The sequence below is a fragment of the Denticeps clupeoides genome, chromosome 10 (assembly GCF_900700375.1).
Source record: "Denticeps clupeoides chromosome 10, fDenClu1.1, whole genome shotgun sequence".
Lineage (NCBI taxonomy): Eukaryota > Metazoa > Chordata > Actinopteri > Clupeiformes > Denticipitidae > Denticeps > Denticeps clupeoides.
In genome coordinates, this window is record NC_041716.1 from 3,258,272 (window position 1) to 3,283,954 (window position 25,683).

General features: G+C 45.8%; 3 protein-coding genes across 6 annotated transcripts; 1 reads left to right on the forward strand and 2 right to left on the reverse strand.

Annotated features, from left to right (window-relative positions):
• Positions 1-370: 370 nt before the first annotated feature.
• ppp1r3f (protein phosphatase 1, regulatory subunit 3F) lies at positions 371-12,683 on the forward strand. 3 transcript variants are annotated; one of them, XM_028994837.1, is made up of 5 exons: positions 371-1,277; positions 6,856-6,896; positions 6,993-7,081; positions 7,886-7,912; positions 10,313-10,448. In XM_028994837.1, the coding sequence occupies exons 1-4, from the start codon at positions 514-516 to the stop codon at positions 7,910-7,912; spliced, it is 921 nt and encodes a 306-aa protein (XP_028850670.1). In that variant the 5' UTR covers positions 371-513; the 3' UTR covers positions 10,313-10,448. The 3 variants fall into 3 exon arrangements, with proteins under 3 accessions (XP_028850670.1, XP_028850667.1, XP_028850668.1); XM_028994834.1 differs by lacking the exon at positions 7,886-7,912 and having other exon boundaries at positions 404-1,277; positions 10,313-12,683; XM_028994835.1 differs by lacking the exons at positions 371-1,277; positions 6,856-6,896; positions 6,993-7,081 and having other exon boundaries at positions 7,091-7,912; positions 10,313-12,683.
• Positions 12,684-15,060: 2,377 nt separating this feature from the next.
• On the reverse strand, positions 15,061-19,602 carry suv39h1b (SUV39H1 histone lysine methyltransferase b). 2 transcript variants are annotated; one of them, XM_028994137.1, is made up of 6 exons: positions 19,512-19,602; positions 18,315-18,484; positions 17,576-18,229; positions 16,229-16,375; positions 15,533-15,662; positions 15,061-15,435 (listed from the first exon to the last, which is right to left on the reverse strand). In XM_028994137.1, the coding sequence occupies exons 1-6, from the start codon at positions 19,528-19,530 to the stop codon at positions 15,302-15,304; spliced, it is 1,254 nt and encodes a 417-aa protein (XP_028849970.1). In that variant the 5' UTR covers positions 19,531-19,602; the 3' UTR covers positions 15,061-15,301. The 2 variants fall into 2 exon arrangements, with proteins under 2 accessions (XP_028849970.1, XP_028849969.1); XM_028994136.1 differs by lacking the exon at positions 19,512-19,602 and adding an exon at positions 18,680-19,002.
• A 186-nt stretch (positions 19,603-19,788) lies between these two features.
• wdr13 (WD repeat domain 13) lies at positions 19,789-25,231 on the reverse strand. The gene is made up of 10 exons (XM_028993857.1): positions 25,122-25,231; positions 24,465-24,559; positions 24,146-24,377; positions 23,187-23,296; positions 22,609-22,739; positions 22,071-22,378; positions 21,799-21,979; positions 21,260-21,401; positions 20,464-20,582; positions 19,789-20,377 (listed from the first exon to the last, which is right to left on the reverse strand). Exons 2-10 carry the CDS (start codon positions 24,503-24,505, stop codon positions 20,193-20,195), a joined length of 1,449 nt encoding a protein of 482 aa, XP_028849690.1. The 5' UTR covers positions 24,506-24,559; positions 25,122-25,231; the 3' UTR covers positions 19,789-20,192.
• Positions 25,232-25,683: the final 452 nt, after the last annotated feature.

Below are 25,683 nucleotides of genomic sequence, written 5' to 3' on the forward strand. Positions count from 1 at the left end.
CGGTGGTCGCTGTGCTCCCTGGGAACGGGCGGTGGGGGGGTCGGTGGGCGGGGCGACTCTGGCGAGCTATAATTAGTCGCCGGTGATCCGCCGGGATCGATATCCGGATCTTCAGCCTCTTGATCTCAGACCTCCGCGTTTTTTTTTTGTTTTTTTTTTTTCTGCGCAAGTTGCCAATTCGGCCCGATTCCAACCCAACTGGACTCGTGTTTCCTTTATTTATTTTTTTAAATAAATGTTTTATTTTTTTTATGGGAGAACATGAGATGTATATAAATATATATAAAACGGAAGTGTGTGTGTGTGTATATATATATATATTGAATATCATATAAATAAGTCAAAACACATGAACGGACCCCCCCCCCTTCAAAAAAAACCAAAAAAAACGGGCACACGTAAGGGGTCGTTTATTTTGGGCACGTTTTTCTCGCGAGACCTGGCAACCCCGTCTGAAGGCTCTTGGGCACTTGGGCTCCGGCTCCGGGGCAGGTGGCACCGAACCGTGGCACCATGTCACAAAGCCACAATTTCCTGACCATCCCGGAGCAGCGGAATGACGACGAGGACGAGGACGCGGAGGGGGACGCGCGGCTCCTGCCCAGGTCCTCGCCGGTGCCCAGAAAACGCGGCCGCTCGATCGCCGACGAGACGGCCGAGTACCTGCGCATCCGCCTGTCGCTGCCCCGCAGGAGGGTGTCCTTCGCGGACTCGGCGGGCGAGGACCTGGTGGCGGTCCGGGAGTTCGTCCAGTTCGACTCGGACGAGGAAGAGTGCGCCGGGCGCCACGACGCGGACCGCCCGCCCGCGTACCGGCTGTGTCCCGAGTTCGAGGCGCCGTCCGGCGCCGAGCTGCTCCGGGTCGTGCGCGCCGGCGGCGTGGCCGTGGAACGCGTGTCCCCGGTGCCGGACGAGCCGCTGGCGTTCGGCGGCCTGATCCGCGTCCTCGACGTGTCCTACGACAAGGCGGTGTACGTGCGCGCCACCATGGACGGCTGGGGCTCCCACTTCGACCACCCGGCCGAGTACGTGGCCGGCTCCCACGACGGCGACACCGACCGCTTCTCCTTCCGCCTGTCGTTCGCGCCGCCGTACCTGTTCGACGGCGCCAGGATCGACTTCGTGGTGCGATACGAGACCCCCGCCGGCGACCGCTGGGCCAACAACGACGGCAAGAACTACGCCGTCACGCTGCGCCTGGAGCCCGCGGGCAGGAGCGGCCGAGCGGCGGAGCCGGAGCCGGAGCTCCGGAGCATCCTGAAGCCGCCCAGGTCCAGGTGCGTAAAAACCTGATCGCTGCGCCTCATAAACCGTAAAAAGTGGACACGTAGGTTAAGTGTCCTGCTCAGGGACACCATGGTAGTAAGTGGGGTTTGAACCTGGGTCTTCTGGTTCATAGGCGAGTGTGTTACCTGCCAGGCGACTACCATCCTTATCCAGAGCGACTTACAGGGACAGTCCCAATTCGAATCAAATTCAAATGTTATTTGTCACATACACAGTCATACTCGGTATGATATGCAGTGAAATGCTTCTGCTACAGACCACAGTACTGCAAATATTGCAAGTATACAATGAACCAATATGCAAATATTGCAAACATACCCAAATATTACACTTTTATGTCTTTAACATGAAACATAAAATATGTGTTACAGGTAGGGTGAAGGTGTGCAAATGAGTGAAGTCAAAGTATAAAGTGAAGAGTAAAAAAAAAAACAATTTGTGTCCCCTGGAGACACTCAGGGTTAAGTGTCATGCTCGGGGACACAATGGTAGTAAGTGGGATTTGAACCTGGGTCTTCTGGTTCAGAGGTGAGTGTGTTACCCGCTAGGCCACTACTGCCCTGGTAATCTTAAATATTAGGTGCGGTGGATTATTTCCACCAAACTTTCAGTAAAACGCCGCAGTCAGACACCAGTTTGGGAAAATTGAATTCTGGGGATTATATACTGTCAATAAATATGAGTGGAGGGACCGGCCCAGTTTTTTTCCACTCAGCTCACCCCCAAAACGAGCTCATTTGCATATTCCAGTTAAACACAATTCTGCCGAGATTCTTGGAGAAAACGTTGAAGAATTTCCAGCCCCTTTCTTCACCTAAGTCGCCCGCACCACAAATCTGAGAATTAAAGTTCAGTCTGTCGCTGCACAAATGTCACTGTCACAGCGACTTTTTTCCGACCAAAGCCCACAGAATGGCAGCTGTCCAGGGGTGCGAGATGGATGAAAATAGGACAAGGGTGTCTTGTTTTGGTGTCACTTGCAGCCCCGACTTACCCTTGACCTTTCTGCAGGAAGGTGGCGGCGGGGAGGGCGGGCAGGGGGGCGTAACCCAAGCAGACGCCGGGACGCGTGGCCTCTTCTTCTCGCGGTTTTCTCCGGCCTAGAGCACTCCGGGCTGCTTTCTGTCCCCTTTTCTAAAAATAAAGTTCTCTCTGCCCTTCTGTTCAACGTCTGGTGAAAAAAGGTCAGGTTTCGAGATCTCTGTGATCCCTGGAAAGTGATCAAAGGCCAACGCGCCGCCCACTCCTCCAGAACATCTAGGCAGTAGGTGGAGAGTCGGGGTGCCTGGAGATATCGTTTCAATGCGCCGAGATTATTTTTTTCCCCGAACCGTCGGATGACTGTTCCCTCATCGAGTGCGTCTCCAGAAAATTGAATCTGGTGAAAAGGGTCATAATTTAATTCAAACACGAAAGCCTTGGTCCTTTAGCTCCGGCCGAGCGTGTAAAGTGTTTAAATGAAGAGGCCTTTTATTTTTAATTAAAAATCCCATCTTTAGTCATTTAGATAGTTGCTAATCTGCTGGCTGGAAATGGCTGTTCATGAACGGAATATATTCCAGGGAAATACTTACTTTACTTTACTTTACTTTATTTAGCAGACGCTTTTATCCAAAGCGACTTACAAGAGGAAGACACCAGCAATTCTCATTCGATTTCTATAGAATATTGAGTTTACAAACTAAGAGCCCTGATAAGGCTTAGACTTGTCAGTGAAGAGCATGCTCGGAGATTGTTGGGTGCTAGACTAAGATAAATTATAATGTATTTATACATTTTGTATTGTTTGTGCAATGTGTACGCATGTGCGTGTGTAAGTGTTAGATTTGTCTGTAATATTTTTTGAATAAGAGGGTTTTCACCTTCTTCTTAAAAGTGGTGATAGTCTCGGCTAGTCGTGTGGAGGAGGGCAGGTTGTTCCACCAGCCAGGGACAACAACGGAGAACAGAGATGATTGGAATCGGAGACCCCGTGAAGAAGGAATTTTTAGTCTCCTTTCGTTTGCAGATCTGAGAGAGCGTGCAGGAGTGTAGCTAGGTAGTAGTGTGTTGATGTAGGAGGGCGCAGTTCCATTTACAGCCCTGTAGGCAGCATCAAGGATTTGAACTCAATGCGAGCAGCTACCGGGAGCCAGTGGAGGGAGGTAAGAAGAGGTGTAACATGGGTGTATTTTGGCTGATTGAAGATGAGACGGGCTGCCATATTTTGGATCATCTGGAGTGGTTTTATGGTGACTGCAGAGGCTCCAGCCAGGAGAGAGTTACAGTAGTCGAGTTTGGAGATGACCGTTGCCTGGACGAGGAGCTGCGTAGCCTGTTGTGAGAGAAAAGGCCGAATCTTGCGAATGTTGTAGAGAGTGAACCTGCAGGATCTGGAGATCGCAGCAACATGATGGTTCAAACTCAGTTTGTCATCTATCCAAACTCCAAGGCTTTTTGCAGATGCCGTGGGTGTTAACAGTAGTGATCCAATTTGAATTGAAAGGTTTTGCTGAGGTGAATTGTTGCCCGGAAAGATCAGAATCTCGGTTTTGGATAGGTTGAGTTGGCGGTGTCGCTCAGACATCCATGCCGATATGTCTGAGAGGCAGGCCGAAATTTTTGTTGCTATAGTAGCATCTTCTGGTGGGAATGACAGATAGAGCTTGGTGTCATCAGCATAAGAGTGATAGGAGAAGCCATGTGATTGGATGATGTGACCAAGTGAGCGAGTGTATATTGAGAATAGAAGGGGGCCAAGGACAGGGCCTTGTGGAACCCATGTGGTTACCCTAGAGAGGACAGATGTCTCACCTCCCCATGATACCTTGAAGGACCTGTCGTAAAGATAAGAGGTGAACCAATCTAGTACGGTTCCTGTGACTCCTAAATCAGAGAGTGTGGTGAGAAGAATTTCGTGGTTAACTGTGTCGAAGGCAACAGATAGATCAAGTAGGACAAGGACAGATGATCTGCGGGCAGCTCTTGCAGCACGAAGGTCATCCATCATTGCCAGGAGGGAGGTTTCAGTAGAGTGCCCTTTCCTGAAACCAGACTGAAAAGGGTCGAGAAGATCATGCTTGTGGAGAAATGAGGAAAGTTGAGCCAGGACTGCTCTTTCAAGAATTTTTGAAAGAAAAGGAAGGTTGGAGACTGTGCGGTAGCTATCCAGTAGAGATGGGTTTAATGTGGGTTTTTTGAGCAGGGGAGCAATGACAGCCTGTTTGAAAGCAGTGAGGAATGTTCCTGTTGTGAGTGAGGAGTTTAAGACATGTGTCAGAGCAGATAATATGGTGGGCTGTATGGACTGAAGAAGGTGTGAAGTGAATAAAAGAGTGATCGGATAGATGTAGAGAAATGACAGAAGTGTTGGCTGTGGAGCATTTGCGTGTGAGTACGAGATCTAGTTGTTTTCCAGCTCTGTGCGTTGCGGGCGTGCAGAGAAGTGTGAAGTTGGAAGCAGAGATGAAGTGTTGGAAGTCTCCTAGTAGCACAAGGGGCAGTTCCTCATCTATAATTGAGGAGAGAGTTGTGTCTAGTTCCTCTACAAAGTTCCCCAGCGGACCTGGAGGATGATATACAGCAACTATGGACATTTTTACTGGGTGTGTAATAGTTACTGCATGGAACTCAAAACTGGTTGTTTGAATAGCAGAAACGGGAGTGAATTTCCGGTCCTTGGAAATGAGCAAGCCTGTGCCCCCTCCCCTGCCAGTGGGGCGGGGGGCATGAGAGAAGTAGAAGTCTGTGGAAAGGGCTGCAGGTGTAGCGGAGTCATGGGGGCGGATCCAGGTCTCAGTCAGTGCGAGTACTTGGAGGTTTCGTTCTGTAGCAAAAGCAGTCCGAACAAGTACTCAGGGTGGCAAGACGTGGCCTGGGCGAGTGTGTGCGGGTTATGTGTGTTGCATGTTCTGTGTATATTGAATCGAGGAGGGCGCCTGGAATGAATGAGCGGAATGTTCTGGACGGACATGATTAGCAAAAAGAAGTAGGAGGAGAGCATGGGTGAATTTACCTGTATTTTGGTTTTACTGCTCGGTAGAGTCGCGCAGGACGAGTCGCAGGTCTTTACCCAAGTGGGTCTTCACACAAGGGCTGACGCTACCGCTGACGCGGTAGCGCGAGAGTAGTACCACAAGTACAGGTCAAACTGTGAGTGGCTACAGGTGCGGCCCACAGGTAGTGGAGTTGACTATAACCCGTTTCACGACTACGCAAGAGTGGGCGTGTACCTAGTTCGGGTGAAACTGACGCCGATTGACAACAAAAACGACAGCGAAAGCTAATACATTAACTTAGCTCGCCTAGTCACGTCAACAAAAACACAAGCACTTCTTAAAAACAAGCTACCCAAGACAGAGTCAAAGTTTATTTACTCACCTCTACAGAGATCCGCGCGAGAAAGATTACCGCTGTGAAATATTGATTTCTTACACGTTTTGGAACACTTTCTATTTGAACTCATTTCACGTTTCTTTTTTGTGGAAAACGAGGAGACTTTTATACGACCTTAGTGTAAAGGTTATGTAAAGGTTAACTTTTTCAGTGACATCTCATTTTGTGCGAAGCAGCAGTATATTGAGTATTAGCGCTCTGGATATTAGTAACGGGGTCATAGTCATAGTGGACCTCGCACTTACGAGGTCCAGACTGATGTCGCTGTCCATAGACTGTCCATTTATATACTATAGGGTGCAGCCAGATCAGTCACAGCCCCCAGTTTCGATCTGGCGAAGCTTCTGAAGGTTACGGGGTTACAGCTGCTGCTGCACCCAAGAAAGGGCGTAGCTGGACTGCAACAGAGGAACGACACACATGAAGGTTTCCCAGCAGAACACTGAGCAGAACATCACGAATAACTGATGGGCCCTCCTCGGTCATTCATCAGACGGCCTTCTCCAGAGCGCCATACAATCAGTAGTTACAGGGACAGTCCCCCCCTGGAGACACTCAGGGTTAGGTGTCTTGCTCAGGGACACAATGGTAGTAAGTGGGATTTGAACCTCCATCTCTGAAGGGACGAGGAAGACTCTCATTTAGACTCTTCTCTGTCTTGGCCCAAGACTTCCTCTTTAGAGAATATTTAGATGAACCTTCATTTTCTCTGACTTATGTTCAGAACCTACAACAAGAATGAATAAAAAGATTGTATTCATCATTCGGGGTCCTAGTGAACCAGAATCGATCACTTGGAAGCACTGGGGTGGTAGTGGCCTAGTGGCTAACACACTTGCCTATGAACCAGAAGACCAGAGTCACAGGTTCAAACCCCACTTCAAACCATGGTGTCCCTGAGCAAGACACTTAACCCTGAGTGTCTCCAGGGGGGGACTGTCCCTGTAACTACTGATTGTAAGTAGCTCTGGATAAGGGCATCTGCCAGAATGTAAATGTAAACCTGTCACTTTGTGGCTACTAGGCTACTACCACCTACTTCTGGTACGTTCTCACCACGGCAAAGCAGGAACATCCCACGACGCGGTCAGATCTTTGCTCGTCACCGGTCAAAAAGGTGACGGTTAACCTGCCGCCTGCCGGGTGGTTTTAGGGCAGTGACAATACTGATTTTTTTTTACTTATTATTTTCAGGACAGAGGAAGACTACGACGATAATCACGCTGACGACAAAGGTACCGGAAGGATTAAAACCGTTTAAATTAATTTTTTTTAATTTATTGCTGCGAAGAGTCCCGGCAAGTTGCCGATGGCTGCATTGACCTTTCCAGGGGATGTGGCCGCCGGTGAGCCCGTGGTCCCCGCAGAGACGCCGCGTCTGGTGCAGCCGCTTATCGTCCACCCCGAGATCGACATTGAGGTGAGCAATACGCGTACAGAAGTGTCACTTTACGAAGGCAATATAACCCTGTTGCTTCCATGATTTATTACTTGCTTGGGAAGAGAATTTTATTGTCCATTTTGCTTCCATTTGATCAACTAAAACCATGACCAGGTCATGGCTGCAGGTTCATGTTCCTAACGAAGAAATCCAATAATTACGCACGTATGTACGTATCGCTGCATGAAGTGACGCCGTTTTTTCTTCCGAGCGCCAGCGTCTCGGTAGACCGATGGAGGTTCCCTGGCCGCGGTCCCCTGTATTTCTTGTCTCCCGCCCACTGCTGTTTCACTTTCAACTCGTTCGCCGAGAGGCGTCTGCACTGCAGAGATTCGCCGCTGTACAAGCCTTCCGCTGCAAAAAAATACTTTAACCAAAAGCCTTTTTACTCCAAACTGAAAGGCCACATATTTCTATGTGATATTATACGATTAAAAAAAAAAAAAAAATTTGTCCAAGTAACGTTTCTGGAGCAGAACTGGCCAAATTTGTCCGTCACCAAACCCACAATTTCCCGACAGCTGCAGCCGAGTCACACGTCGCATTTGGATCATTCGTTTAATAAAAGTGTAATATGTCTGGTGGCAAAATGGGTTCTTAATCAGATGGCATTTTATTAATCAAGCACAAGCGATGCATGAGGATTTTTTGTATAACTTTTGTATAACGTTTGTTGCACATCTATTTACAGCCAGATGAGCTGTGTTCAGAATAACCTCTTCCATGTTTCACTTCCCAAATGAAATGATCTTCTTGCTTTTCTGTCTGCCTGTTGGTCACCAGCTCATTGAGGCTTCAGCAAGAACTTAGGTAATGTGCACACTGCTTGTTTCCTGCATGCGCTGCCGATGCCCCGCGTCCCCACCACCCCGTCATTCCATTTCACGTAACACCAGTAGTCATTACAACAGCACAATTTCCTTAAACCACCTCAACAGACGATAACGAGCATGCCTACACGTATGAATTAGGACATTTCATCATCTTCATTATCAAGACTAGCGGTGCCAAATCCCCTACTGCTCTCGCTGGACCAGTTAATGGCAGTCCATGCTTCATTTGCAAGAAAACTGTGAAAGGTGCGCTCGCGAACTTGGTAAGGATAAAATGATGCGTTGTATTCAGTCACCGGTTACTGGAAACAAAGGCGAATTCAGCGCAGATCATCTGATATCTCGACCGCTCCGTGGAACGACCTCTAGGAACCGAAAGCCTTGCTTCAAAGGTTTGGCACCGTTTTTTTTTTTTTTTTTTCCATGCTTAAAGTCCAGTGCTCGGTTTTGAGAAGCTACTGCAGTGTCTATGCAGCTTGCGGTTAAAAAAGGACACAAACTATCGCATGGAATCCTGCAGAAAGCATGACTCATGTCTGGCAAGAGTGTGGTTTCCACTGAAATTCATAAATTGACAAAATGTTCCACCAATTGATGGAGGATCTGTGAAGTAGAGTCATTCCGGTAGAGCAGGAGCGCTACCGAGCTGAAACATTGGTTTTAAGTGACTATGAAACATGCACTCCTACTCAACCTGCTCGACCGGAGCATATTTTACTATTTGCCCACATAATATTTGGAGCAGCTGAAGTGCTTTTTTGCGAATGTACATACGTTATTTCCTTAGGTTGCCTCAGAGGTGATGAAATTGCCCTCTCAGGGTGAATATTGAGTCTTGAACAAATTAGAAGAAGAAGAATCCAACCCAAGACCAAATAGGCTGAAGTCCCTTGGTGACGTTTGAGATGTCTTCATGAATTTGGGTTATGAGAAGCCACAAAATTACCAAGAGCTACGGTGCACAATCGACAAAACACAACTATATAACACAAATACACAAATTAATAGTCAAAATACACAAATATAACAACACAAATTTTTGGATGAAATGTCTTTGTCAACGAACCTTAATGACGTAAGGGAAACAAAATGAAACAAAGTAGCCTAGTGGGTAACACACTCACCTATGGACCAGAAGTCCCAGGTTCAAATCTCACTTATTACTATTGTGTCCCTTAACCCTAAGTGTCTCCAGGGGGGGACTGTCCCTGTAACTACTGGGTGTAAGTCACTCTGGATAAGGGCGTCTGATAAGGGCGTCTGATAAGTGCCGTTTAAAAAAAATGAGATACAGTAAGTTAATTCTGGTCATGTAACGATAATAGAAATGAAATATATCACGTGATATTATTGTCTAAATAAAAATTTAGTTTACAAACTAAAAAATGTCTCTTAATTTTTGTTGATGAAAACAAGAGATTAATGTCCTCATGTTATTATTATCATGCATTATTTTCTATTTCCTGTGTCCCCCGGGTGGATGTCACTTTACATTTACATTTACAGCATTTACCAGACACCCTTATCCAGAGGGACTTACAATCAGTAGGTACAGGGACAGTCCCCCCCTGGAGACACTCAGGGTTAAGTGTCTTGCTCAGGGACACTACTACCACCCTGTGACTTCCTCAATACGTGGCATTATTTATATTTCAGAGCATCTTCTGTGTCTGGAATGGATGTAGAGTACTAAAAAAAGACAAAAATTCAATTTTATTGGCTAAAATTACACTAAAATGTGATCAGATTTTTGCTGACTAAAACTAGATTACAAATAGTTATTGATCATTATGAATAAAATAATTATGAATATAATAATAATAAAAACAACAACAAGCAGACGATATTGAAATTTACCCATAATTCACTGTTCTCAAGTTGGGTGACAGCACTTGGTCCTGTATTTGTTCGGTTAGCGTTGTCACCTGGCGAACCACGCCAGAGGTCACAATTTGATTTGAATCGAGACCACCTCTTTTTTGGGGTCTCCGTGCAGTTGATTTGATGCTCACCTGAGTGAGCCGATTACTGTGTTCACATCTGACGGAACGAACCCCACCAAGGGTACAACTGTAGTTCGATTCACACCCAAGCCTGTTGGTGTAAAATTAAGACAGGCTGTCAAAAAGGGCTATACACACAGCTCATCATCCTCGGTACTTGGGGCTGTGGCCCTCCAGGGTAGAAGTACTTGCCAGATGAATCAACAAATGGGGGTGTATGCGACTATAAAAGATCAATTAATCGGTGTCATTAAGTTGGTCGTACATCACTTCTTTGGAGCATGCATACACCTGCCGATCCTTATGAGGGTACTGGTTGAGATTTGGGGGAAGGATACCCTTCTTTGGTGTCACTTTATATGTGTGTTTTACAGAGTGAAGTCGAAAGGCCGAGTTCCCCGCCCATGTCAAGGGCACATGCAGCTCCAGAGCCAGAATGCCTGTCTTCTAGAGCTGCTGCTGAACTGCCACTCCACAAGCCAATTGCCATCATGCCCCAAGATAGCCAGCGGTTAGTGCAAGCCAGCCAAACTCTACTGCCATCCGAACTGGGGTGCATTCTATTAATTCAAGAAGTCAAAGATAGCAGTGTGTGCGTAGCCTCAAGTACCTCGGGCAACGTTGATGCCAAAACGGCCTTGGATACTATCTTCGAACCAATCCTATCTCATGAGAGAGCTACATGTGACCCTGACCCAGTGGTTGCAACTGAAGTGCCTTCCCAGCCAACCCTGACCAGTAGCAGTTTTCCACCTTCAACTTTAGATGTTGCCAGGGAGGAGAAAACATTTTTAGAAGATGTACGCAAAGAGCAAGGGATGGATCCTAAAGAAACTCAAAAGATGACGGATGAGTCCCAAATGCAGGTCACAAAAAGCACATTAGCAGTGAGAAGTGATAACCAATTGTTGGGTTTTGGTGCAGAAACAAGTATGTCAGACGTTCTAGATGCAAAAGAAAAATATGATGTAAGAGGAGTCGAAGACCACAGTCTTAAAGCAGGACTGGAAACCAACTCTGAGGATAAAACAGAGGTACTGCTTACCACTGAGAAGATCCATGTGCCATGGTTAATGCCCATCCAAGACACCATCCCTTTGGGATCTGCAGTAGAATCCAGAACAGCCCAGAATCTACCCATCCTTGGTCCCACCTTTGAAATCCCAGTGCTGCAGAGATGTTTTAATCCAAATTTGGTTTCTGAATCACATAAACTAAATGAACATTTACCCGAGGGTGCTTCCGCCTCCTCCAATTGCCCAGATGTTGACAGGGCTGAGAGTTCATTTTCAGAAGACAAGACCAGAGAACAATGGATGGATCCTAATGAACCTCAAGAGATGACACAAGAAACAGAAAATACAACCACAGTGAGGTATGATAACACCTTCTTGGGTTTCAATGTGGGATCAAGTTTGTCAGATGTTCTGGATGAAACACAGAAATTAGATGTAAGTGGAGTCAAAGACCCCTGTCTTACAGCAGGACAGGAAATCGACTCTGAGAATCAAACAGATGGCCAAACCATCCGTTTGGTGCCCACGCTGGTCACCATCTCTGTGGGATCAACAACAGAAGCCAGAATGACCCAGAATCTGACCGTCCTTGGTCCCTCCTTTGAAACCCCAGTGCTTCAGACCCATTTTAGTCAAGATCTACTTTCTGGTGACATGCAGAATGTCACCAGCCTCATAAAAGCTTTAAGTGAAAACAATGATGTTGACGAGGATTTCGATGTAGAGCAGGGCTCTTGCCACGAGGTTTCCAAACTTGGATATGAACTCCCTGCAAATTCAGAAGGCTCCAAAGAGCAAACGCCCTGTAACCTGAGCCGAGGCCCGGAGATTCCTGGGAGCCAATCAGAGGCAATAGAGCGCAGGCCTTTAATTCCAACTTTTGCTTTTACATTGATCACTGTGTGTTTGGTGGTTGGATTTCAAGAGCCAAACGCCTTGCTTCTCATAGGACTGTTCTTATTCTCACTATATTTCTGATGAAAGACGGTCTGCTTTGACTAGTTTTCATCTCCCGAGTGCCTTCAGAATTCCACAGGACAGTTGCTTATTTCGTGTATATGCAAGTTGCTGCTTCAAAAATGACTAGACAGAGAGAGAGAGAGAAACATAGAGAGCACTATTTATTTTTGTATGTTACACTAATGAATTACATTCTAATTTAACCAAAGCTAGTTACCACGTGTACTCATTTTAATCAAACCGAGATTTAATGTGATTTTTCACAAAATGAAAAGTAAAGAAAAGGTCTAAATGGTTCATTTTTTTTGCATGTTTATGAATAGTTTTACAAATTATTCTGAATGGTTTTGAGAAGGAAAGGTATGTTGGGAAGGATGAATCCAAAGTTTGAACCATGACGTACCGCTCCTGCACGGTTTGAAGGAATCTGAAACAATTTGCTGGATTTGTTTAGTTGATCTGTGATATGAACTGATCCCGCTGCATCAAAGAGGATGGGGTAATTTTTTTTAAACGAATACATTTTCCAAGAATTAGAAAGTTGTAATAAACGAATTATACAGTTTGCCATGTTGTAAAATGCAATTGAATCCATTCTTGACTAATGAACAGAACTGTACTACAATTCACTGTGGACATGTTGTCAGTATGTGTTGTGTGAGTTTGTGAGATTTGGAACTTAAAATGTCACAAATTAAAACTGAGTTTCTGTAGATCTTCTCTGTATATAAAGGCATTTTTGCTGGATATAAATACAGTTTTAACACGCTGCTGGAGCTCTTTTTACTTTTTTGATCTCCCTTCATGGCTGCCGTAATGAACCTTACTGATATGTTTTTTTTTTTTCATTATTAAAAAACAGGCTTATCTAGCAAGCATGGCGACAAATAAATATGTAAATATGTATATAAATATGTATTTACTTCACAGCCTGCAAGCTAAGATGTACTCACATGAGGCTCACATGCTCAGGGGAGGTTTTCAGGCACAAATTGCCCGAATGACTCTGTAAAGCGGCTCTGAACGGCTGTAAAGGTCAAACATTGCAGCCAGGGCGCAGCTTCATGTTACATAGTAGTAAGTCACTAGTGTAAATTGAGATCATGGAACCGGCCATTCGTTTCTAAAGGGATTTTCACGACAGAAAAGATTGCATGCAAAATAAATAGAACCACGTTCGGCGCTGCACTCCCTTCAAAATTAATTATTGGCAATAATGCTGATCCATCTTGTTAAGTTTCAATGCAGACACATTTAGCAAAGTAGCCGTGTAGTAATCTGTGGGCTGATGTTCAGCTCTCCGCTGGGATGCCAGCCTGGATGCCGTGACCCTTGGCATAATCCGATGGCCAGATAAAGAGACCTATTCTGAGATGATTGTTCTGCTCCCAGGTGGCTTGGACCGTGTGGCTGGACTCTTCAACTAGAAATAATATACAGGCTAGACGTCTGTGCAGCCACGGCAACATTTAATATTTACGCTGTGGTGGCAAATGAAGGAGAGGAAATTAAATGGCAAACTACTTTTTTTTTTTTCCCGTAAAAATATTCCATACCTATTCGCAAAATACAAATAATTAGTACTAGAAAAACGTATTAGTAAAATACATAAAAAATATATTTGTGGAAGTGTACATATGAACAGAGTGGATATATTTACACATAAGAAAATTAAGACGGTAGCTTAGCCATCATTCTCCCGTCACTCGCCACCTCCACTGGGTCCAGAGGGCGTTCTAGAACAGAGTTGACCCTCAGCCTGTCCAGCCTCGTTTCTGTCCCCAGCAAAGATGCTACCTCCCCAGTAGACCACACCATAAAAGATGGCAGAGTCATAAAAGGTCTTCAAGGCTGGGCCCTGAGCCTCACCGCTTAGTATGGTATTGGCCTGGTGATGAGCGGTGCCTGGTTTCCTCCAAATGTGACGACTGCCATTTACACCAAAGTGTTCCAATTTTTGTCTTATCAGACCAGAGATTTTTGGTTCTCATGGCCTGAGAATCCATCAGGTGCCTTTTGGTAAATTCCAGGCTGGCTGCCCTGTTCTTTTTACTAAGGAGAGGCTTCCATCAGGCCACTCTAACATACAGGTTTTTTTTATGTTATCATAATGGGGGTTTTGTGTGTATAATTATGAGGAAATTTTTAATTTAATCAATTATGAAATAAGACTGAAACATAACAAAATGTGGGACAATTGATGCATAATTGATTACATAATATACACATATTATGCTGAACACTTTCTTATCATCCACTCATGTTAATGAGCATCTCATCAAGCAGCTTTTGATGACAACGAGTGAACAAAGCTGCCATGAAGGAAAAAAAAAAAAAAAAAAAAAAAAAAAGGAAAAAACTTTCCTGATTCACTTTCTCCTGATACAACAATACTAAATCTGTTTTTTTTTTTTGCATTGGATTCTTCAAAATGGCTCCATATTAGTCTCCATAACTGCCACAGAGTAGAGGCATCCTACCTAGTTTAAATACACTTGCACTTAGTCCTTATAACCAATAAAAGTCTGGTTAAACGGGCCGATTTAACACTCTTACAGCAAACCCATATCTATACCCAAATACCCATACCATAACCCATAACACCCATTATACAAGATAAAATAATTTAATTCTTCACCCAAACAGATGCTTTACACCGGCAGTGTTGGAAGTTGATGGACCAGTCAGTTTTACAGGCTCACCAGGACATTTTACATTTCCAAGATTCATGTACATTTCAAAACAAGACAACACAGCGGCGAATATTATACAGGAAGAGAAGCCCAAGAGTTACAACTCTTTGGGAGAAGTGGATTTCTTATTCCGAGGAAGATCAAGTGTGATTTGTTCTTCTAGCTTTTGGCAAAGACCTGCTGTACATAACACTGAGCACAGAAGTGAACTGCGGGCATCACTGCATCTTTTTCACATTTAATAAAATCTGCCACTGCTTGCATATTCGCTCATTCACTCACCTCACACACAACATTTTACAATGAAAAATACATGGGGGGAAGAGATAAAAAAAAAAAAAAAAAAAAAAAAAAAAAAAAAAATTAACAAGAAGATTATCAAACATGATCTTTATCTAGTAAAAAAAACTAAAAATCTGCAGGTGCCTAAAGCAATGCCAAATAGTTGGGGGGGGAAAGTGCAAGTTTATAAAACTGCCATTTATAAAAAATAAAAAAAAAATATTTGTCTGGATATTTTCACATATTTCTTTTCAAATCTAAACGTGTAAAATGGTAAAGTTCTGGCATTGCACCTGTGGGACACTTTTTGAAGCAGGTTATATATATATATATATATATATATATATATATATATCCCCCCTGCAACAAGAAGAGCATCCCTTCTTCAGTCTGGAGCTTCAGCTGCAAACGGCTAAAAGAGGTATTTCCTGCAGGACTCCATGCCACACTTGCATTCCACGCGTTGCCGCTTTTTTGGGGAACCGGGTAGTCCAGTCAAGCCAAAATTTGAGTCCATCTTTGTGCTCTCTGCATCAACTGGGTCAACTGGGATTGGGGGGAAATCAAGCAGAATTAAGTGTAAATTGAAAATGATTCATAAAGCATTCCCTCTCGCTGGTGAAAACATCAAGACATAACTTACTGTGCATTTTGTAGTCGAAGGTAAGTTCTTCGCCTGCTTTGATGCTGCGGGTGGCGAAGAATGCTATTCGCGGCAGCCTCTCGTCCAGGTTTTCAATGAACACGTTGTACACTTGCAGATTGGGATCACACTGAGAGACGGGAAGACACGTTACTGAGTGAACAGGGGTAATTTTACACAAATCCTAGTAACTCAAGGCTGCATCACGTTTTAACAGTTCACACCTTATTTATTTTTCACCTGATTCAGAGACTCAAATCTTCCAACTTTTTCTTTATTACATAACCTCACATGTTATTTCATGGTCCTGTGACTTCAGTTTTGCTATATAATATGAAAAAAATGCAAGACCCATAAATGAGTAGTCGTGGCCAGGTTTTGAGAATTCCGACACAAATACTGGTTTTCACAAAGTTCGCTGCTTCCATTTTTATTATGGCAATTTGCATATACTCCAGAATGTTATGAAGATCGATCAGATGAATTTCAATGTCCCGCTTAGCTATGAAAATGAACTTAATCCCCCCTCAAAAAAAAAAAAATTCCACTGCATTTCAGCCCTGCTGAGATCATTCCAGTGATTCTCTCATCAACACAAGTGAGAGTGTTGAGGAGCACAAGGCTTGAGATCATTCTGTCATGCTGGTTGAGTTAGTGGGTTACTAGATCGGTATTCTGTGTTGGAAAGACGCTCACACTGTGATTGACAAAGTGGGAGATGTTCCCGTAGTGAGCGGCGTCTACGGTGTACTCGTCATCCACATAATCCAGGTCGAACAGGTAAGTTGCGCCCTCTTTGTCGTAGATGTGACCCCGCCTCTCTGCTTCTTCTGTCGTGATTATCTGGAACAAACCACAGCGGGTCACGCATTTGTTATGCTGCACAATTGCAAAGGTTTCCTTACACTGTGGCTCCCTGCGGCGTTGGAAAAGAAATTATTTAAATTTATTTATCAATGAGCTCAAAATGTGCACCACAGATGCCGAATATGGCCGCCACTCAGTTTGTTCAATTAGAGCGCCGTTCCAAAATCTGACTCCTCTAGGGGTTGTTTGCGAATTTATTGTTTAAAGGTCCCTCACATGAATTTTCTCTTCTTTTGTACAGGTCTTATAGCGGTCTCCTAATAGTATATCTTTCTGAAATTACAGCCACTTTGGTTGGTTTTCCAGAAAAAAATTGGCTCTTCTGGCTCTTCAGAGTCTCATGTGAGAGTAAAATAAAATAAAAATAAATTGTGCTTGTTTTGACAGCCAATCACTGAGCAACTGCAATGCTTCGCACGTTTGGAAGCCATGATGGTCGGTGGAGATAATGTTTTAGGAGAGGGGTGGAAAAACCTCCACCTTTCCCCTTATGACGTCATAAGGGGACAAATTCCAGATCCGACTGTCTGAGCTGCCGCTCTCTGAACGGCGAAGCAGAATGACCAAAGCTCTCTTCATACCTATCACCATTTCTAGCCACTGCAGGACCATAGACAGGCTGGGGGACCTCGTATTAATGTTAAATCATCTCACAGTCACATTTTCATAACAGGGGACCTTTATGGTTCGCATATGTAGACTAAATTGATAAGTCGGGTTGAGTTAGCATAGCACCATAAAGTTAGGGTGACCAGATCGCTTCTCCACGAACATGTCTGGGTGATCAAACATTCGTCACGTCATCGGTTTCTACTCGCATTACCCCTCCCAGCCAATCCGCACACGAGCCCCACACCCCCCAACTACAAACTTCACTATCAATAGCCAATTTAAGTTCGGCTTTTTGTTTCATTTGAAAGAGCCCTTCAAATCAGATTTATAGTTTTAAATGTTCAAAATAGTTTCTTGGCATAAATTAACTAAGTTTCTTTTTATACGTAGCATAAAAGTAAAAACAACGTATGCAGAGTTATCTTCATTTCACGTGCCAAAAAGAATTTGCGGCTCCTGGTGCATTTTTCCCTTTTGTGAGTGCTAAAGGCGGCCTGGTCTAGAACATGCTGGGAACAGGTGCTGAAAACCGACCTCCGCGCCCTCGCGCCGGTCCCACCTCACCTCTCCCACGTACTCCATGACGAAAGTGTTCTTGCGGATGCGCTCCATGGTGCGCACGCCCCAGCCCCTCCCGTCGTCCGTCCGGAAGATGCCCAGGGAGTAGCGGACGCCCCTCTGCACGACCCTGTTGGGACAGTCCGGCCCGCAGCGGCAGCGCTTGTTGCACTCGTAGATGGGCAGCCCGGGCCGGACGCGCACCTGGCCCGCGTTGTTGTAGGCGAAGCGGTGCTGCGAGGCGCCGGCGCAGCAGCCGCCCACCGGGCTCTCCAGGCAGTCGGCGCACTCGCAGCCCAGCGCCACCTGCGTCAGCGTGATGCCGTCGCCCACCTTGTAGTCGGTGATGTAGGTGAAGTTCTTGGGCGGGCCCTCCAGGTCCACGTGGTTGTGCACGCAGATGCGGGCGTGGTGCGAGCCCAGCGAGTTGAGGTGCCGCTCCCAGCGCTCCAGAGTCTGCCGCTGCTTGGCGCGCTGCACCAGGTAGGAGGCGGTGGCGGCGTCCAGCTGCTTGGGCACCATTCGCCGCCTCTGCTTCTGCATCTCCTTCAGCAGGTCCTCCCAGAACTGGCAAAGCAGCTTCACGCATTTCAGGTTCTTCCGCGGCTCCCAGGAATTCATGGACTCCGGAAAACCTTTCCATTTAACCAGGAAATATTCCTGCATCATAAAACAGATTTCAGTCATTAAAAAAAATCCAACGAGGGCCATTATGAACAGAGGCATCATGAACGGCTTTCCTTGCCTGCTGTGTGTCTCGGTTTTTATTCACTTTCCTCTTGTAGTCGCACAGGTACTCCACTTCGTACTCCAACAGATTATCCTTGGTGATGCCCAGGGGCTGGCACGTCACCTGCTCGGCACGACAGAGAGTCTCCAGTTGGCCGAAGGAGGCCTTGCAGGGCACTCTGCATTCTGCGAGGTGACAAACAGGAGCCAAATCCAGAGGGGTTTGTTAACTACATTAAACTTCATTAGACATAGGTCTTACGATGGCTGTTACAAATAAAGCCCCTATTTTTTTACAGCACAAATAACTGTTATACATAAAAACCATGCAGGGAATCTGAGGTTTTATTTAAAGGAAATGAGTTTTCATGCTTTTCGTACTCCAGGAGTCTGTGCATTTCGCCATCGGCACTTTCGTCACCCTACAGACGCAGTGTTGCCATGTTCGCTTATTCTACGCCAATGTGGACTCCTAAACTCCTCGAGAAGAGAAAGCAAAATTACTTCAACGAACAAATCAAACGAGCCGATCTGCCGCTTCGCGTTAATTAATCGTTGTTACGAAGAGCGGATCCGTGAACTTCTTCTCGTGGACCTGAATGTGCGATTGGCAACCCTTCCTTAAACTATGTTTTCGTGTGCCCCACGATATGACAATCACTACAACCCAACTGATCATCAATACACAAACATCGTGAATCCACAAACTCTCCAAACTGTAGGAAGAAGCACCAAAAACAGCATCTCAGCTAGCTTCGAATCAGCCGAAGACTTTTAACTCCACGAGCCACGCAGATCTACCTCTGCCCGTTCAGCGAACGGCGCATGCATGTTAGCAAAGATTAGACATACAATAGCCCCTGCATGCCAGATAAGCTAACGTTAGCAGATAATTGCCAACGTCCCGCAAAATCTGCAAAGGAAGCCGCCTTTAACCTCACACGCGGGTGGTTTTAGGTGCGATTGTCACTATTTCAGTCTCATCGCCCGCACGATCGAACCATAACACTTCTGCAGCAGTACAAATATAATAATAAATCGCGCTTTATTTTATACTCCGGCTTAACGCGGACGAATCGGCCAAGAAAACGCGGCGGACGCGAGCAGCTGCTGAAACGGACGAGCTCCGCCGCGTCGCCTGGAACGCCGAAACTACGAATCGCATTCATTTACGCGCCGCCGGGACATTTTACGCGATTAAACTCGCCCCTACCCTTCAACTTTTCCTCCATCTTCCTCCTACCGCCAAAATTCGCCAGTGAAAAGGAACCCTGTCATTGGGCACAAGGCGTCCGGGAGAATCTAAGATCAGCCAATAGGAGTTCGTGTTGATGATGACGTCATGCGTCCACAAACTATTCTCTTAACCGTACTGTTTATCTTCTTATCTGCTCTGCTTTTATCCCTGTTGCACTGGGCATGTGGCAAATGGCAAAGGAATTTCCCTCTGGGTTAATACATTTTTAAATGTAAATAATAGTGTGTTTTTTTTATGTCATGTCATTTATTACGTTGTAACAATGCACATCATGAACAACTTACAGCAGGTTTGTCATTTCAAGCCAGGTTAACATTCTACAGAACACACACAGAAAAAAGAAAAGCTCCTGCCATTTCGATATGTCTGCTTTACACATATTATTACACTTAATTGCAGTGTTTTAATTTCAACAGGTGGCATCGTGCAAACCTCTTAACATTACTAAGAATATTCACTGGCGCCATAATGGAACAAAATTCAGTCTCACTGTAAAAGTGTCTCACGCTGAAACACAAAATGGACCCATCAAGTTAAACCAAGGCAATTCCACTGGTCAGGTTGTGTTCTAATTGTACAGGATGGAGCTGGCCAGTACACAAGCTACAGCTGGACATGGAAGCGTAGTGTTTGTGGTTATTTCTGCTCTCTTCTCCAGACAATCACCATGCCGGTAGCATCAGCGGAGGCTAGCAAGCTCTCGTCGCAGTTGAAGCTGACGTCCAGCACCGGCCCGCTGTGACCCTGTAGTGTGTTGACGATAGCCTTAGTGTTGCGTTCCACGTCGAAGAAGTAGACACATGCGTCCTCGCTGCCAGTGACTGGACAACGAAAGCACAGCAGGCGGTTGTTTCATTAATAAAGCGGCTCTTACCGTATCACTCCAAAGTGCACATAGTCATCTTACCGACACACGCCCCCTGTCTGAATGACATGAGGGGACAGAAGATGCTGTGGAGAGCCTGTGAGCTTTGCTGGATGGGGAAGCTCCTCTTCAGATGCAGAGTGCCCTCATTGTCCACCACCCTGCCACCAAGAAAAACAAAAATAAATTATTTTTCCCAATGAAAGTGAAGTGATTGTGATGCACTGCAGCAAAGTGGGCCAGTGGTGGCCTAGCGGTTAAGGAAGCGCCCCCATAATCTGAAGGTTGCCGGTTCAAATCCGCCAAGGTGCCACTATCACAATGATAATCACTTCACTTTCACTAGTGGCATTGGGCAGCCATGAAAGGCACCCAGGGAGCAGTGTGTGGGGACTGTGCTTTGATCAAGGGGTCCCTAGTGGGACATTGGTGGTTCGGAATCGACCAAACGTCAAACAAACGTCTTGCCCCCTTAAATCAAACTTTTAGAAGTTGAGAAAGAAAATAATAGATTACCCACAAACTGAATATTGGCAATATTTACTATAGTAGCTCTGAGGGGGAGCCCCACTCACCCTCCCCCCCAGCTAAACATCCAATCGCTGTTTGTATGTAAATGAGCTTTTTGTCATCCAGTTACATGACAAAAACAGTTATCCAGAGCATCCCATTGCCACCATGTGCCCCCTTCACATTTCTGTCTGCCCCCTCATATATGTCTGTCTAGAAACGGCCCTGGTCTGATTACGGTTCCGCTGCCTTACCCACTAAGGCACCGCTGCACCCAGTCACAGCCCACCCCCCCAAAACAAACACCATCATTAGAGACACATCTTACCTGTACAGAAGCAGCTTGTTGACACAGGCATTGACCAGAAGGGACGGATCACGGGCCTCTCGACTGATCCAGGAGCGGGCCGATATGCTGGAAATAGGGCTGCCTTCACTCACTACTAATCTCTTAGCCTTCGTTAGCTTGCCTAAAAGGACAGAAAGAGACAGGTCAAACTTTCACCAAGATGTCACTTAAATAATTAAAATTCCCTATCAAACTAGTGGTGCATATGCAGACAAATTCAATTGTGGTGGCCTAGCGGTTAAGGAGGCGGCCCCGTAATCAGAAGGTTGCCGGATCGAATCCCGATCCGCCAAGGTGCCACTGAGCAAAGCACCGTCCCCACACACTGCTCCCCGGGCGCCTGTCATGGCTGCCCACTGCTCACCAAGGGTGATGCGTTAAATGCAGAGGACAAATTTCACTGTGTGCACCATGTGCTGTGCTGCTGTGTGTCACAAGTGACAATCCCTTCACTTTATTAATTAGAGGGCCTGAAGCAGGCATTGATGAACTGGACTGGAGTGGAATGACTCGTGCACCTGTGGCCATGTCGAAGAGGAAGGAGAATATGCTCCCGCGGTCATCACCAGCCCACAAGATCCGGCCCGGGGCATCGAAAGACAGGGACAGCACCCGGCCGGTCAGCTTACTGGAACCGCCCTTCACCTTCTTCCCCGTGGAGATGTTCACAACCTGCAGGATGTGCTTACTGTTCCCAACCTGTAGGAGAGTGGAGGGGTGGGGTTTATTTTAAATAAATAAATAAATAAATCCAACCAGGCTTTTACCAGCCCGTCTGTACCACACTCACCACAGTGAGGTTGTTGTTCATGGGCTGGAAGGTGCAGCACAGCAACTCGCTCGCCTCGGGGTCCACCACCTCACGGATGCAGCGGCCATCTTCTGTGTTCCAGATGCGCAGAGTGCCATCCTGCGACGTGGACACAATGACGTCGTTGCTGAGGGACCAGGCGAAGTCAGTGACCGGACCGGCGTGTCCGCGAAGAGTCACTTTCACGCTCGGAGGGGCCGGGGACAGTGTCATGATGGTCAGGGTTCCATCCAGTGAGCAGCAGGCAAGGAGGTGCTTGTCGTCGTTGGCAAACTGTAGTCGTGGGACTGGATGCATAAAAGTGGCAGGCAGAAAAGACAACAATCACCAGACGATAACGTAGAATTGTAATACTTCCACGTGCACGTATAAACATATCTGATATTAATGATTACACAGAAGGTGCAAGACAAAGTGCACATCGCCCCCTGGTGGACTCTGAATGCCATGATTCCAAGCAACATTCAACTGAAGGCCAAATGAATGGATGAACGGAACCAACCAGCCACTCACTCACCAGCAGAAACCACATGCTGGTCGAAAATGTGGTGCATGCCTGCAAAGGCATAGTTTTCACTCAGAGTCGTATCCCCCGCCATGGCACGGCTAGCCTCCGCCACAGAAGTGGGCACCAGGCTGCCGGGAGGCCTAGAGCAAAGCACGCAACAAAACAGGCTTTATTTGACATGTATATTCATATATTACATTCATATATGTGACATTCTTTCACGTTCAAGTGCTGTTGGTACAATGCAAGAATAGCAGAATCAAAATCAGTACAATGTGCACTGAAATACTTAATTGCGCATAATAGAAGACACCAAATTACACAATGAATGATTTTAACATATAAAAGGAACAGGTGTAATATGAAGTATGTATAATATGTACACCGATCAGCCATATGACGGCCCCATCGAGGCATGGACCCCATGAAAGTACTTCGACAGCAACAGTGTTAGGTGCCCAAAGCATCACATGCGTGTCACACATGATGCAAAAGAAAATGTGATTAATCACACCATCTACAGTACAGTGGTTATAAATGAATAAAAGCACTGGAGCCGACTGTAGTACAGAACAGAGGAAGCTCACCTCTCCTCATAAACAGCTCTGTTCATTTGCGCCTGGAGCTGGTAGGAACCTCTGCTCACTGATCTTCGATGGCCCCGGGCTCCCTGAGCTCTAGGGTCCTCCTCAAAGTCCTGTTATAGGGGCACAAAGCCTCGGAGGGTGAGAGAAGGTAACTGCAGAACACTGCACTACATCCAGCCAATCCACACACACACACACACACACACACACACACACACACATACACACGCACAGTGATGCACAACACATGATACACAATGACAGACAGTCTTTCACAACCACAGGCCATGCAATGCAACTTATAAAAACATCATAATACAATCTCTCAGCTTCATTTTACATGCACAGAAGTGAATAGCTGTAAAGTAACTGCGTCTCCCTCTCTCTCTATTTCCCTTTTGTGCACAATTTTCTCTCCAGCCATTGTTACAGTGTTGAATCTGTGATGGTGTATATACAGCACCATGCAAAGGTCTTAATTGGTAGTGAAGCTTTCTTCTTCCCAAAAGTGAATTACCAGAACAGTAATTCTGATTAAAAAGTGTCAGTAATACTGACAGTTCATACTGATACAGACAGACAAACAGACGCACAGACGGATAGACAGACACGCTATAAATGTACAGCAACATAACGTTTGGAGCAAACCAGCAGATGCACATTTAAACTAGGGTTTAAACTAGGTACATAAAAATATAAGTAGAATTAAATAAAAGAACAATCTCCAACAAGCAAAAGTCTACAGATGGAGAACAATTGTCTCTATACACACACAACATGTCATTGTTTCATGAAAACAAGGAAATAAACCTATATAATTTTAAATAAGTAAACAAAATTGCTTGCAGCTTAGATCAACAGTGTTTTGGATTTTCACTAGTTTGCATTGGTGCCCAGACTTTTGCCCAGTACTGCATATGTAATTTTTCTATCCCTGTGTCTCTCCGTGGGAGTCTAACCTCCATGCGGTCCAGCGTGGTGCGGGAGCTGCGCACGCTGCTGGCCCTGAAGCTGCTCTGCTCAGACAGGGGCCCGTAACGCAGAGCCAGCAGCTGGCTGCGCAGCCTCAGGTACTGCCTGCGCAGTCCCGGCTCAAAGCCACACTTAGCATTCTCGCGGAGCAGCTGGCTGCGCCGGCGGATGTACTGCGTGCGGAACTGGGGGAACGTGGGCGTGCGGTAAGCATTGTACCTGAGGACACAGAGACAAAAGGCACAGAGCCGTCACGAGGTGGACATTTCGCTGCATTTTAATGCCAGGATTATCACGATGCCTCACCTTGCATCCACTGCCAAGACCTGCTGCCAAACTGCAGCCATTCCAGACAGGCTCAAGGTAGCGGGGAAGCAGAATGCAGGGCTGGCATCAGGAACCTCATGCAGAAGCAGACAGAACATTGCATCATATATTATGCATTTCTGCTGCAAATTATTCAGACGGACATGACAGCTCATAGGTAGTTTATTGGTCCGACATGGATCTGGAATAAGAATACAGATCAGTGTAATGCAATGCGATGCAATTAAACAACACGAACACTCTCTATGCATACATTGCTATTAACTGGACATTTGGTAAGATATTCCTGTTTTACAGACGGCCAAGAACACCCCACCACACCCCGACAGCGACCCAGAAGGCTTGCCCTGTAGCTGGAAGGCAGACCGAAAACACGGCTGCATCACTGTGATGATCACAAGACCATTATTGTCCTTATTATGATTTTTATTCATATTATTTACTGTTGGTTTTTTTGCATTACCCTACTTGTCCGACAGCGTTAGCGTCAGTGCTAAGGAAGCGACTAGCCCGCTGGCCGGCGACGCGGCCGGCTTTACAGCGGCCACGGTCCCGAGACCCCAAACCTGTCACGGCTGACAGGGTCGTTTTCAACACGCCACGGCGCGGCCCGAAGCTCCGGTGCACCCCGCTTACCTTCCGACGCCTTTCGTCGACGCATTCTCCAGCTGGCAGTGAACCACGTGACTGCTGTAGTGCTGACGTCACGAACCCCGCCTTCGAAATGCTCACAATATCTCACCATCACTCAGACGAACCATTAATGTACTAGTTTCATAGCATGCCTGTATGTGTGTGTGTACGTGTATATATATATATATAGAGAGAGAACAGCGTTTAAAACGCTGTTTAATAGTGTGCAGTGCAGCAACTGTAATTTTGAAATATCCAACCAAAAATATGAACGAATATAAATGAATACGAATTAAAGGCAGTACCTTTTTTTTTTTTTTTTTTTCTAGCTCATCTCTACATACCTACATGAACAGTAATGCCGCTTTCACTTTTCAATCAGTGTAATGTCTGATTTAACCTTTAATTCAGTTCTGATGAGAAGCTTCGCACATCACCGAATGCAACTACAGATATATTAATATACAGGGATATTAATCCGTGTTACCAGCTGTAGAGTAAAATAGTGACTGCTTGTGCATGCTGTATGTATTTAGCAGGGCAAAATGTATTTTGTTATTAGTAT

Bases quoted from the DNA above. Each gene is read 5' to 3' on its own strand.
- ppp1r3f (XM_028994834.1), top strand. From the start codon at position 514: ATGTCACAAAGCCACAATTTCCTGACCATCCCGGAGCAGCGGAATGAC. The intron at 6,897-6,992 runs GTACCGGAAGGA...TGACCTTTCCAG, and splicing joins TAATCACGCTGACGACAAAG to GGGATGTGGCCGCCGGTGAG. The intron at 7,082-10,312 runs GTGAGCAATACG...TGTGTTTTACAG, and splicing joins ACCCCGAGATCGACATTGAG to AGTGAAGTCGAAAGGCCGAG.
- suv39h1b (XM_028994136.1), bottom strand. From the start codon at position 18,704: ATGGCGAAATGCACAGACTCCTGGA. The intron at 15,663-16,228 runs GTGAGCGTCTTT...CCCGTCTCTCAG, and splicing joins CCCACTTTGTCAATCACAGT to TGTGATCCCAATCTGCAAGT. The intron at 15,436-15,532 runs GTAAGTTATGTC...CCCCAATCCCAG, and splicing joins CTTCGACTACAAAATGCACA to TTGACCCAGTTGATGCAGAG.
- wdr13 (XM_028993857.1), bottom strand. From the start codon at position 24,505: ATGGCTGCAGTTTGGCAGCAGGTCTTGGCAGTGGATGCAAG. The intron at 22,740-23,186 runs GTGAGCTTCCTC...GCTTTGCTCTAG, and splicing joins AGAGCTGTTTATGAGGAGAG to GCCTCCCGGCAGCCTGGTGC. The intron at 22,379-22,608 runs GTGAGTGAGTGG...TTATGCATCCAG, and splicing joins CCAGCATGTGGTTTCTGCTG to TCCCACGACTACAGTTTGCC.